We start from the raw sequence: 12,253 nt of genomic DNA on the forward strand, positions 1-12,253 counted from the left end.
CAGAGTCAGAGTCGGGGTCGGAGCGCTCCAGCCCCCCCACACTGCTGACGATGTTGACCAGGTGGATGGCCGTCCAGGCGAAGGGCATCCTGTACCTCCCCAGCCTGCTACACGACGTCTCCGCCTGCAGACGCAGCTTCTCCAGCTTCTCCTTGTGCTAAACAGAGAGAGACTTGAGAAAGGCCTTGAGAAAAGGCATCTGCAAGGTGATACTGTAGTAACGTTTAGAGTTTGTTGGACATTGATCTACAGAATAGGGAATTGCAAATATTGCAGTTGTCTGACTAAGCCGAATTGAGAAATGCTGATGGCTACCCAGCTGGACAGAGTCCCATGTGCATGACCCCATACAGGCATGTACACAGGCAAAGAAAAGACCAATAGAAGATAGATACTATGAACTTACTGTTACCTTTGATGAGTCCGACTCTTTCATGACCATGTAGGGTTCACAGGATTCCCCTATGTCTCCCTGCTGAAGGACTTTCTCCAGCTGAAACACACACACACACCCACACACGTGTGTAACGGTGTACATTGCTGACCTGACCATTATTTGCACTTGGTGCACACATGGTGCATGCACACACATTTCTAAAGCAATATATGAACTGCAAATATTGGATGCATCTTCAGAATAACTCATGTCACATTCACTAGGTAAAGACAAATAGGTCGTTGCACTTCACTGTCACCTATGTGGCAAAGCTTACAGAACTTTATCTAAAGTAAATAAGTGATATAATGCAGCCATGGATAAGGTATTGCAAAGTCACTTGGCATGAATCTTGCTGGTGGCTGAAGGATATTCCACTGATTTGTCTGGGATGGTCTGCTCAAATACAGTTTACACAGGAAATTGGCCAGTGTTACCTTGTATTGATTGTCCTGTTACATAAAAACCCCAGTGTTGGTGTTATTAGCCAGTGTTGGTGTTAATAGTCAGTGTTGGTGTTAATAGCCAGTGTTGGTGTTAATAGCCAGTGTTGGTGTTAATAGCCAGTGTTGGTGTTAATAGCCAGTGTTGGTGTTAATAGCCAGTGTTGGTGTTAATAGTCAGTGTTGGTGTTAATAGCCAGTGTTGGTGTTAATAGCCAGTGTTGGTGTTAATAGCCAGTGTTGGTGTTAATAGCCAGTGTTGGTGTTAATAGCCAGTGTTGGTGTTAATAGCCAGTGTTGGTGTTAATAGCCAGTGTTGGTGTTAATAGCCAGTGTTCTATTGCAGGTAGATTTTTGGATTGTTATTTTTTTCAATTGATTGATTAATTATTCTTATGCTACACAAAGATAACGTACATTTTTCTAAACTAATCCAATCTGTTAGTTGGACTTATTGCACCCGTTACTGAAATGATTGTTCCAGTTTAGATGGTTTAGGTCGTCTCACATCTTAGTCCTCCTGACCATGGCAGTCATTCTGAATGCAGGTTGTGGGTGAAAATATTTCAACATTTTGGATATCTCCACTCTAGCTTGATTCCAATGGAAATTACACCACTTTGCAAGCCAGCATAATTTGAATTTGCAAATAAAACTCAAAGAATAAAAAAGGAACGTTTTACATCTTCCTAAGTCTGAGGGGGGTTTAAACCTTCCAGACTTGGAATTGCGTCAACTCACCACACAAGTCTTCTTATTGCGACATAGAGTTAAATGCACTACAGAGGAACAATGGGTACATATTGAAGATGCGCATGCTTATCCCCAGAATCTTTTTACATGTCTATTTTCAAAGGATAAAACTGAGAACATTAAAAAGCAGCAATACATAGATTTTTGGGCAACTCGACCTAATTCACGCGGATATGTCATTCTCATTGAAAGCAACTCTAAGAAGCGGTAGATCTGTTCTATGTACGTTATTTCTATGCTGACCGTTCTTAAGTTTCGTTTTTGCTTCTTTTGTACTTTCGGTTTTGTACACCAGCTTCAAACAGCTGAAAATACAATACATTTCACAGCGGTTTAGATGGTACAATGATTCGCTACACTACACCTTGTTTGTTTTGCCCTATTTGAGTCAGAAACTGATATTAATATGATAGGTAAGATATAGAAACCTTAAAGAGAGCCTATCTAAAATATAACTGATATTGGCACAAGACGGAGGTAATGTTAGAACATAAATAAATACTGTTCATGAAAATGTTTAATCCAGTATAAACTAATGTATAGAATGTCTTATACAAGAGATAAAATTCACTAATTTTACAGTATAACGGCAGAGAAATGTCTTAATTTTACAACGGGTAGGCCTAATCCTGAATGCTGATTGGTTAAAACCGCATTCCAGCTGGTGTCTATTCCACAAGTTGCCTCCGGCTAAATCTATGACATTGAAATACCTTTATACTCTGTTCTATCTGACTGCGCAATCCACTGTCTCATCAGCCCAGCCAGGCAATTTATAAACTTGACCTCCAATATGAAAATCATCTAGACATTATCTCATTTTTCTTTTAGACTGACATTTAGATTTCAACAGCAGAGATTTGTATAAACCTTGCTGTCTGTGTCTCCGACATTTGCAACATTGTTTTAATATTCAAATTCAATCTCCTGCTGTCCCATAGTAATGAACGAGTAGGGACGAGACAGACAGACAGGCAGCGTTTCTATGCAAGGCAAAATCATAAATCAGCTGGCATCATTTTTATGGATATTTACAACAAAAAAATCAATTGAAAAAAGGTCAAATGGAAGGACAGCTAATTTGCAGTCTTTCCAACTTCAGTTTGAAGTGATTGTGCTACTATAGCTGTGTTGTTGGCTAGCTCCTCTGAACAACAGTGTCCTGACGAGTGAGCACATGTCCTATGCCAGGCGAAATCACGCCTCATCAGCTCATTGTTATGGATGCATCTAAATAAATGGCCACTAGAAAACAGCTTAAACAAATGCAGCTACTTTGCTGTTATTCTGGCTGCTCCTTGATGACAGTTGGCTAGCAAGCAAGCAAGCAAGGGATAAGAACGTTGCCAGCCAGTATGGCAATAGAACATTTATAACAAACGACTGGGTCGCGTTCAAAGATACGGTGTCGTTGATGTTTGTGTGCTGTCATTTGTATGTTTTGTAAAAACAAAATATATATCGTACCCCAAAAATATTTGACTTGCACACCTGATGTGGCCTGTAAATCATGAGTTGCAGGCCACTGTATTAGGGTAAAGTAGGCCCTCAAAATAAGTCTTATAAAATATGGATTGTGTTGTCTTAAAGAATGTAATTTTAATGATAACATATTCGCTTGGGATCTCACTTAGTGAAGGCTACAGGACTGAAAATGAATGAATGCAACAGCCATGTCTCTGTCACTAACAAATACAGTCATGGGTGGTAACTCTACAACTCACACGAAAGGTAAGGCACACAGGGAAATATGCAAATAAGGATTTACACTAAGCAAAGTGTTAATTTCACACCGAAAAGTGTGGAAACGTATTGACACTGGAACAGTTAAATTTAACATTCAGTGTTTATTTAACAGCGGAGAATTTGCTGTGTAATTCAGATCACACCAAAAACATTGTGGTAGGTGGACAGGACTAGGGGTTTTCATATGGACAGGACTAGGGGTTTTCTCCTGAACATGTGACCAGACCAAGACACAGTCCTACAGAGAGTCAGTAGTTTGTAATGTGACATAGAGCCTTCTCTGGACTCTATGTATGTGCCCCCCCTAGTGGCCCTATGTCCAGTACCTTGATGACCAGGAAGATGTCTGCAGAGGGGTACGTGATGGAGAAGATGGCTGAGCGGGCCAGGGTGGAGATGGCTGTCTGGGGCGTGTGGAGGCGCAGCAAGCCCTTCATCTGATCGGAGTTCAGGTCAAAGTGGAAGTCCTCTGAGATCTGGGAGAGGGAGGAGATGAATGTCAAGGGATATTAATTCCATTTTGACTCTGAGATTTAAAGCACAAGACCTTTGAGGCATAGTAAGAGCTAGAATAATGCAATCAGTCAAAGCTTGAGCTCAGCATGACATAAGCATAATATGATCATTCAAAAATAAACATGCTCTATATGTACACAGTCTAAACATTTCTAGAAAACTCATGGGTACCTTTTTCTTTTCCTTGACATCATAGAGAGCGAGGGTCCCAAATATTGGCTCAATTTCTATTTCAAATCTGTAGGGGGTACAAAAAGCACATGTGTTTGGATGAGAAGGAAATATGATTGATCAATTAATAAAATGCCAAAATGTATTTACTATTGTGCTGACCTGAACTGTGACTCAGCACTTTACATTAGTGTGGAAAGGGTATAAGTGAAAGAGTGACCGACAAAGATCTTTTTAGGAACGATAAGGACAGACAGATGGTCACTCACTTGAGGGACAGACACTTGACCATGATCCTCTGACCACAGTGTTCTTTGGGGACCTCTGGGACAGAACATCTCTCCACAGCCTCATCCTGTCAGACAACACACACATAGCCGTGAGAACATAAACACGACGGCAACATTTACACAGCCAGACGCCATGGCAACGTTGACACAGACACCACAGTAGTGTGTACACAGACATAACGAAGGAGGGAGAGAGTGTGAGAAGGAGACAGAGGCAAGTAGGGCTGGGCGGTAAACGGTTTACCGGTATTGATGCACGGACCGGTTTGGGCGTTTACTTTACCTTCTATAACGGTATTTGAATGTTTTGTTTGTTAAATGTGATACGCCGTGTGTAACGGCCATTTTTATAGTTTACTCCGCTACTCGAGTTCTCTCTCCATGCCGCGTTCCACACAGACCTAGCCCCTCCCCGTCACTCATGGAGCGCATGTTGTTCTTCGACACTTATGTTCCGTCTGCATGGTCAATGCAGCACATGGAAAAATGTTTTGAGCACATACACATATTTTTTTACTTCACCTTCATATAACCAGGTAGTTTACAACTGCGACCAGGCCAAGATAAAGCAAACCAGTGCGACACATACAACAACACCGAGTTACACATGGAATAAACAAACATACAGTCAATAATACAGTAGAAAAAGTCTATATACAGTGTGTGAAAATGAGGTAGGATAAGGGAGGTAAGGCAATAAATAGGCCATAGTGGCAAAGTAATTACAATATAGCAATTGAACACTGGAGAGATAGATGTGCAGAAGATGAATGTTCAAGTAGAGATGCTGGGGTGCAAAGGAGCAAAATAAATAAATAAATAAATACAGAATGGTGATGAGGTAGTCGGATGGGCTATGTACAGGTGCAGTGATCTGTGAGCTGCTCTGACAGCTGGTGCTTAAAGCTAGTGAGGGAGATATGAGTCTCCAGCTTCAGTGATTTTTGCAGTTCGTTCCAGTCATTGGCAGCAGAGAACTGGAAAGGCAGCCAAAGGAGGAATTGGCTTTGGGGGTAACCAGTGAAATGTACCTGTTGGGCGGGCTACATGTGGGCTACATGTGGGATTTAAAATGTAGTTTTACTTGCATTTAAGAGCAGTTGGATGCCACGGAAGGAGAGTTGTATGGCATAGTTAACACAGTGTCCAAAGAAGGGCCAGAAGTATACAGAATGGCACAGAATTTAGCAGATGTTATTGCGGGCGTAGCGAAATACTCGTAATGACAATGTTGATGACAGCGATGTGTTTTTCTATTTGCTTCTTAATATAAATGAACTAGTGTTCCAGAATTACACTATTAGTTTGTGTTTCTTACATCTGCAAACATCTCGTTTGTCTTTTCTTAGCAAGTTGGGCCTAAATTACGTTAGTCGCTAACCACTAGTTAACTGGCTAATAACTGTACTGAGTCAGAACAAACATAACTAGCTATACAGCCTGATAATACCAGGGACGGTGTATACCTCAATCAGCATGTTGTCTGTGCAACAGTATCTTCTAAATCAAAGAGGAATAAGCAAAGCATGAATGTTAACTACGTGAAGTAGCTAAATTAAAACATTCAAAGTAGCCAAAGATTATAGGGTCCCCTAGGAAACACTTACCTAACAATTTGGTTCCTACTCCGTCACAATAACTCCTCCCTTGCATTTTCATTCATTGCCATGTCAAACAACACTTTGTATTCAAAGTGCCACTATCATATTCGAACTACAGAATTAGAATAATCATTCTATTTCCATGACTCCAACAGTTCCCGAGTGGCGCAGCGATCCAAGGCACCGCATCTCAGTGCAAGAGGCTTCACTACAGTCCCTGGTTCGAATCCAGGCTGTATCACATCCGGACGTAATTGGGAGTCCCATAGGGTGGCACACAATTGGCCCAGTGTCGTCCGAGTTTGGCCGTCATCGTAAATAAGAATTTGTTCTTAACCGACTTGCTTAGTTAAAAAAAATAAAAAATAAAAATACATGTCATTTTTTTTAAAAAGTTCACACCAGTGCAATTGTAAAAATGAAGGCCTAGATTGTTTGCCCATATCATGCAGCCCTACGTGGTAGTATGGAAATTCTCAAATGAGTGCAGAAATTGATGGAAACGGGCCTCCCGGGTGGCGCAGTGGTTAAGGGCGCTGTACTGCAGCGCCAGCTGTGCCATCAGAGTACCTGGGTTCGCGCCCGGGCTCTGTCGTAACCGGCCGCGACCGGGAGGTCCGTGGGGCGACGCACAATTGGACTAGCGTCGCCCGGGTTAGGGAGGGCTTGGTCGGTACGGGTGTCCTTGTCTCATCGCGCACCAGCGACTCCTGTGGCGGGCTGGGCGCAGTGTGCGCTAACCAAGGTGGCCAGGTGCACGGTGTTTCCTCCGGCGCATTGGTGCGGCTGGCTTCCGGGTTGGATGCGTGCTGTGTTAAGAAGCAGTGCGGCTTGGTTGGGTTGTGTATCGGAGGACGCATGACTTTCAACCTTCGTCTCTCCCGAGCCCGTACGGGAGTTGTAGCGATGAGACAAGATAGTAGCTACTACAACAATTGGATTCCACGAAATTGGGGAGAAAAAGGGGTAAATTTTTTTTTTTTTTTAATTTAAAAAAAAGAAATTGATGGAAATAATTGGTTGAAGTTGAATAGAACAGTATAAAACAATCAGAATGGAGAAAGACCCATTGAAATCACTTAGAATGTACAGTGCATTCAGGAAAGTATCCAAACCCCTAGACTTTTTCCACATTTTGTTACATTACAGCCTTATTCTAAAATTGATTAAATTCCTCATTAATCTATACCCCATAATGACAAAGCAAAATCTGATTTTTTTTTAAACATTTATTTTAAAAAAATGAAATATCACATTTACATAAGTATTCCGATCCTTTACTCAGTACTTTGTAGAAGCAACTTTGGCAGCGATTACAGCCTGGGTGTTATTGGGTATGACACAACAAGCTTGGCATACTTGTTTTTGGGGAGTGTCTCCCATTCGTCTCTCCAGATCCTCTCAAGCTCTGTCAGGTTTGATAGGGAGTGTCACTGCACAGTATTTTCAGGTCTCTCCAGAGATGTTCGATCAGGTTCAAGTCCAGGCTCTGGCTGGGTCACTCAAGGACATTCAGAGACTTGTCCCGAAGCCACTCCTGAATTGTCTTGGCTGTGTGCTTAGGGTCATTGTCCTGTTGGAAGGTGAACCTTCACCCCAGTCTGAGGTCCTGAGCAGATTTTCATCAAGGATCCTGTACTTTGCTCTGTTCATCTTTCCCACTTTCCTGACTAGTCTCCCAGTCCCTGCCGCTGAAAAACATTCCCACAGTATGATGCTGCCACCACCATGCTTCACCTTAGGGATGGGGCCAGGTTTGGCATTCAGGCCAAAGAGTTCAATCTTGGTTTCATCAGACCAGAGAATCTTGTTTCTCATGATCTGAGAGTCTTTAGGTGGCTTTTAGCAAACTCTAAGCAGGCTGTCATGTGCCTTTTACTGAGGAGTGGCTTTTGTCTGGCCACCCTACCATAAAGGCCTGATTGGTGGAGTGATGCAGAGATGGTTGTCCTTCTGGAAGTTTCTGTGATCTCCACAGAGGAACTCTGGAGCTCTGTCAGAAGGACCATCAGGTTCTTGGTTACCTCCCTGACCAAGGCCCTTCTCCCCCGATTTCTCAGTTTGGCCGGGCAATCAGCTCTAGGAAAGGTCTTGGTGATTCCAAACTTCTTCCATTTAAGAATAATGGAGGCCACTGTGACACAATCCTGTCTCGGAGCTCTACCGACATTTCCTTCGACCTCATTGCTTGGCACTGTCAACTGTGGGACCTTATATAGACAGGTGTGTGCCTTTCCAAATCATGTCAAATCAATTGAATTTTCAAAATGGGGACCCCAATCAAGTTGTAGAAACATCTCAAGGATGATGAATGGAAACAGGATGCACCTGAGCGACATTTCTAGTCTTATAGCAAAGAGTCTTAATACTTATGTATTAATACACTTACAACATTTTAAAAACAATGTTTTCTCTTTGTCATTATGGGTTAGTGTGTAAACTGATGAGGAACCTTTTTTTATTTCATTTAATACATTTTAGAAGGTTGTAACGTAACAAAATGTGGAAAAAGTGAAGGGGTTTGAATACTTTCCAAATGAACTGTATGTGTTGCCACCCTAGGGTCGCGCACTACTCAAAGCAAATGTGGAACTTTAATTCATCAAAAACATAAAATAAAGTCAAATACCCTAAAAACATGATATATTTTTCAAATACCGTAATATTATATTTTGGCCATATCGCCCAGCCCTAGAGGCAAGATACACAAACAGATGGTCACATGGCTGAAGAGAAGGCCATGGTACTGTACATCCACTTCATTGATGTGGTTCAATGTTTATGGTGGAATCTACATGTAATTAACTTTGAAACATTTTTATATATATATATATATATAAATAATTACGTTTTGATATAGTTTCCGTAGCTTTCTATGTTATAGCTATATCATTCTACACAAAGTCGGCTAGCACTTCAGCAACACATGCTGAGCAACAACTGAGCCGAACAGAAGTCAATAGTGAATGGATGATAATATTATTATTTGGGACAGACCTCGTCGGGAGGAGGGAAGAGCCCCAGCAGGTCAGAGTGGCGCCCCTGCAGGCGGGCCTCAGCGTTGCGGCGGTCCATGTCCTCTGCAGCTGTGCGCTCTAGCACCGAGGGCAGCAGGGCGTCCGGCGACGAGTTCTTCAGGTCAAAAATACTGGAGGCCCAGCTACCCCGGGGCGTGTCATCCAGAGAGACTGACCGCCGCTTAGCATCGTCCTGGTCATCCTGGCGGTCAGTGGCCGCAGCCTCGTCCAGTTCAAAGGTCTGCTTAACCAGCCCTCGCTGCCTCTCCCTCTGGCGCTCAGAGTTGTGGGGGGTGTGGGTTGTACTGTAATGCTGATACCTACAGACAAGACAAAATACATTATCCTCATCTTTAAATCACAGAGATAATGCACATCATGGGCACCATTGTAACCAAATCAATTGTAAATCAATGTGGATAAAGGAATGGAAAAGAGGGAGGCATGGAACACATGATAGAGGGACACTCACTTCCTCTGAATGATCAACCAGTCATCTGTGTAGACAGCCAAGGCATCTCTCACTCTTGGGTCAAAGGTGCTGTGGGTAAAAAACACATTAATTATATAGTAGGACATAAATATTACAATGGCATAGGAAAGGTACAGGGTGTTCTGCCAGTCCAGTAGAATGGCAATGCTGTGTAAAGTGTGTCAAGAAGTCCTAGTTATGTGTGTGAGCATGTGTGTGTCAGTCTTACCCTCTAGATTATTTTCTAGGCGGGGCACAAAGGAATTCAACACAACATCCAGGCCCCTGTCTCCAAAATGACCATTTGAAACCCATTGAAGCCAAACTCTTTTAGTCAGGTGGAAACAGAGCTAAGCAAGGGGACATAATGCTAGGGGAAACACTGGTGTGTGTACTGTACATAATGTACATAGTACGCGTGTTAGTGTGACTCACTCCTCCTCGGGCAGAGGGGGCTCCAGTGTAGTACACTCTCTGTCCTGCAGGAGGAGCTCCAGGTCATCTGGGGGGAACTCCATCAGCTGTCTGAGGGGGCCAGGCTCCGCCCCAGGGGCGTGGCTACTCACATACTCCTCATAGTCCACAGGCTCCACCACCTCTGTCAGCGGCACCTGACAACCAATCAATCAATAACACACGACAATCAATACCTGAGGTGCATTCAGTACGCTTGAACGTTTGCGGAACAGTTTGTACTGAACGACACGTTTCCTTGAACAGACTGAGATAGGTTTGCTCCGTTCGGTGGGTGTGCCTTGAAGCAATGAGTGACATATTTAAAAAGGGCAGCGGTGCATTTTGAACCTCAACTGGTCGTTCAGTAGAGCACCGTTTCTGTTCAATGTAACAGTTATGTTCTGAACGCAGCCCCGGAGAAGCATTATATTCATACACCTGAACATTCCACCAGGAACACAAGCTACAGGCCACACCGAGATGGCGAGCAAAGAAGAGAGATGGATAATATGAGTGATTAAGCCTACGTCTCCTCCTACCTCGCCTACTTCTCCTACGTCGCCTACTTCTCCTACGTCGCCTACCTCGCCTATGTCGCCTACTTCACCTACCTCGCCTACGTCGCCTACTTCACCTAAGTCGCCTACGTCACCTACCTCGCCTACGTCGCCTACTTCACCTACCTCGCCTACGTCGCCTACTTCACCTACCTCGCCTACGTCACCTACCTCGCCTATGTCGCCTACGTCACCTACGTCACCTAAGTCGCCTACGTCGCCTACTTCACCTACGTCTCCTACATCACCTACTTTTGACACACCTTTTTATGTAACCTTTATTTAACTAGGCAAGTCATATACATAGACACTGGCTCCACTTCAGTGAGAGCACTGCGGAGCTAGCCTTTTTATACACAAATAGATGACATCTTAAGTGGTTGATGACCTCCTTAAAAGTTGTTTGTTTCCAAAGCAGTAAATTCAACTCATCCGTAGAAAGTCCATCCTCATGTTTGACCTAAGACAAGGTGATATACCTAAAAACAGAAAACACACTGCTACTTACAGGTTGGTGTGCTCCTCGTTTTTTGGACAGCTGAGGGGAGCCATACTCTCTGGATACCTGCTTCCTGACCTCTGCAGCCACCGTCCTGACAGAGACAGACAGGAAACGGTAGAGTTCAGTTACGCTCAAACAGGGGAAACACTGTTTTTCATTCACAGCTGTATCTTCAGGAAGCCAAACAGAAAAAAGTCTAGACATAATAAATACCAGAATAGCCATCATTCTGTCAGTGGATAAAGACAGTTAACTTGAGTACAACTAATTTGATGTCCAAACTTGCACGCGTTAGATTCGTATGCAAATATGCTCCATAATCTAGATACTCAGGTAAAATCTCCAGTGAGGTGCCAAAAATCGAATTGCCTCACCATTATCATGCACATGCTAATAAGCCAATTAACATAGGCTAAACAAAACCCTTGCTGCTGATAACCCAGAGTTAAACCTATTACATTTTGCTTATTGCTGCTTGAAACCATTATGAATATGTAGGCTACACCCAGACGTAATGCTAGAAGTGTTTTATACATAATTATGTGCCTGCCTTAGATTTCATAATAGCTTTCCAGTTTTGACTTCTTATCAGATGTGAGCAGCCATGTATGCTATCCATTCTCTCCCCACTACGCAGTCCCCAGCAGCTGGTACTAGAAGCCGTGCTGAATGCCAGCAGCTGTTGTGAATGGGAGTCAAGCCGGATCTGTGGGAGAAGAGAGGAGCGGTGGGCCTAGCACAGAAACCAGGCAGAGAGCCATAACGCTCTCACTGCCCCTGGCCTGGGCCTTTATGGACCAATTGCAAATGGGAGGCTTAGAGAGGGGGACAAAGTCAAACTGGGCCCCCAATCCTCTCAGAGACACAGCATGCAGCTGCTCTTCCACAACCTTATAACGGACTGGCCATCTCATTCTCTCAGACTCTCCCACACACAGACACTCACAGTTGCACACACACATAACGCTTCCGGAATTCCCTGGTCACGGTCGCTGTGGTCAAACTATGTCTTCATTCCACATGTTAAATGCTACTGCTCTCTGCTTCAAAAGGAGACCCTCAAATGTAATTTCCCCCCATGACATACTACACCCCCCCGCATCTCTCAGAAATAACTCTGATACCCCAAATCACACAACCCTTTCAAGCTGGAATTCTACAACAATCTTTTGACAGAGGCGTCAGTCACAACAATATGTTTGTGATAGTGTTGTTCTGCCGTTAAAATGTGCTACCTTTTCCAATCCCCACTTTAAACAGGATAAAGGAAAAGCTATTGCCTCCAAGGGTAAT

At 43.4% G+C, this 12,253-nt stretch overlaps 1 protein-coding gene across 6 annotated transcripts in view; it reads right to left on the reverse strand.

Moving 5' to 3' along the window:
• LOC110538430 (dedicator of cytokinesis protein 7) overlaps positions 1–12,253 on the reverse strand; it is a 41,297-nt gene that overhangs the window by 27,293 nt on the left and 1,751 nt on the right. For 3 of the 6 annotated variants that reach the window (XM_036938363.1, XM_036938360.1, XM_036938361.1), the window contains exons 2-10: positions 10,967–11,051; positions 9,881–10,056; positions 9,446–9,514; positions 8,954–9,293; positions 4,335–4,420; positions 4,066–4,132; positions 3,705–3,854; positions 407–493; positions 1–157 (exon numbers count right to left, since the gene is read on the reverse strand). In XM_036938363.1, the coding sequence (XP_036794258.1) occupies positions 1–157; positions 407–493; positions 3,705–3,854; positions 4,066–4,132; positions 4,335–4,420; positions 8,954–9,293; positions 9,446–9,514; positions 9,881–10,056; positions 10,967–11,051 (1,217 nt within the window). The remainder of the gene's footprint in view (positions 158–406; positions 494–3,704; positions 3,855–4,065; positions 4,133–4,334; positions 4,421–8,953; positions 9,294–9,445; positions 9,515–9,880; positions 10,057–10,966; positions 11,052–12,253) is intronic. The other 3 variants (XM_036938364.1, XM_036938362.1, XM_036938365.1) reach the window with 1 other exon arrangement.

Source organism: Oncorhynchus mykiss, chromosome 12, assembly GCF_013265735.2.
Source record: "Oncorhynchus mykiss isolate Arlee chromosome 12, USDA_OmykA_1.1, whole genome shotgun sequence".
In the NCBI taxonomy this organism is placed as follows: domain Eukaryota; kingdom Metazoa; phylum Chordata; class Actinopteri; order Salmoniformes; family Salmonidae; genus Oncorhynchus; species Oncorhynchus mykiss.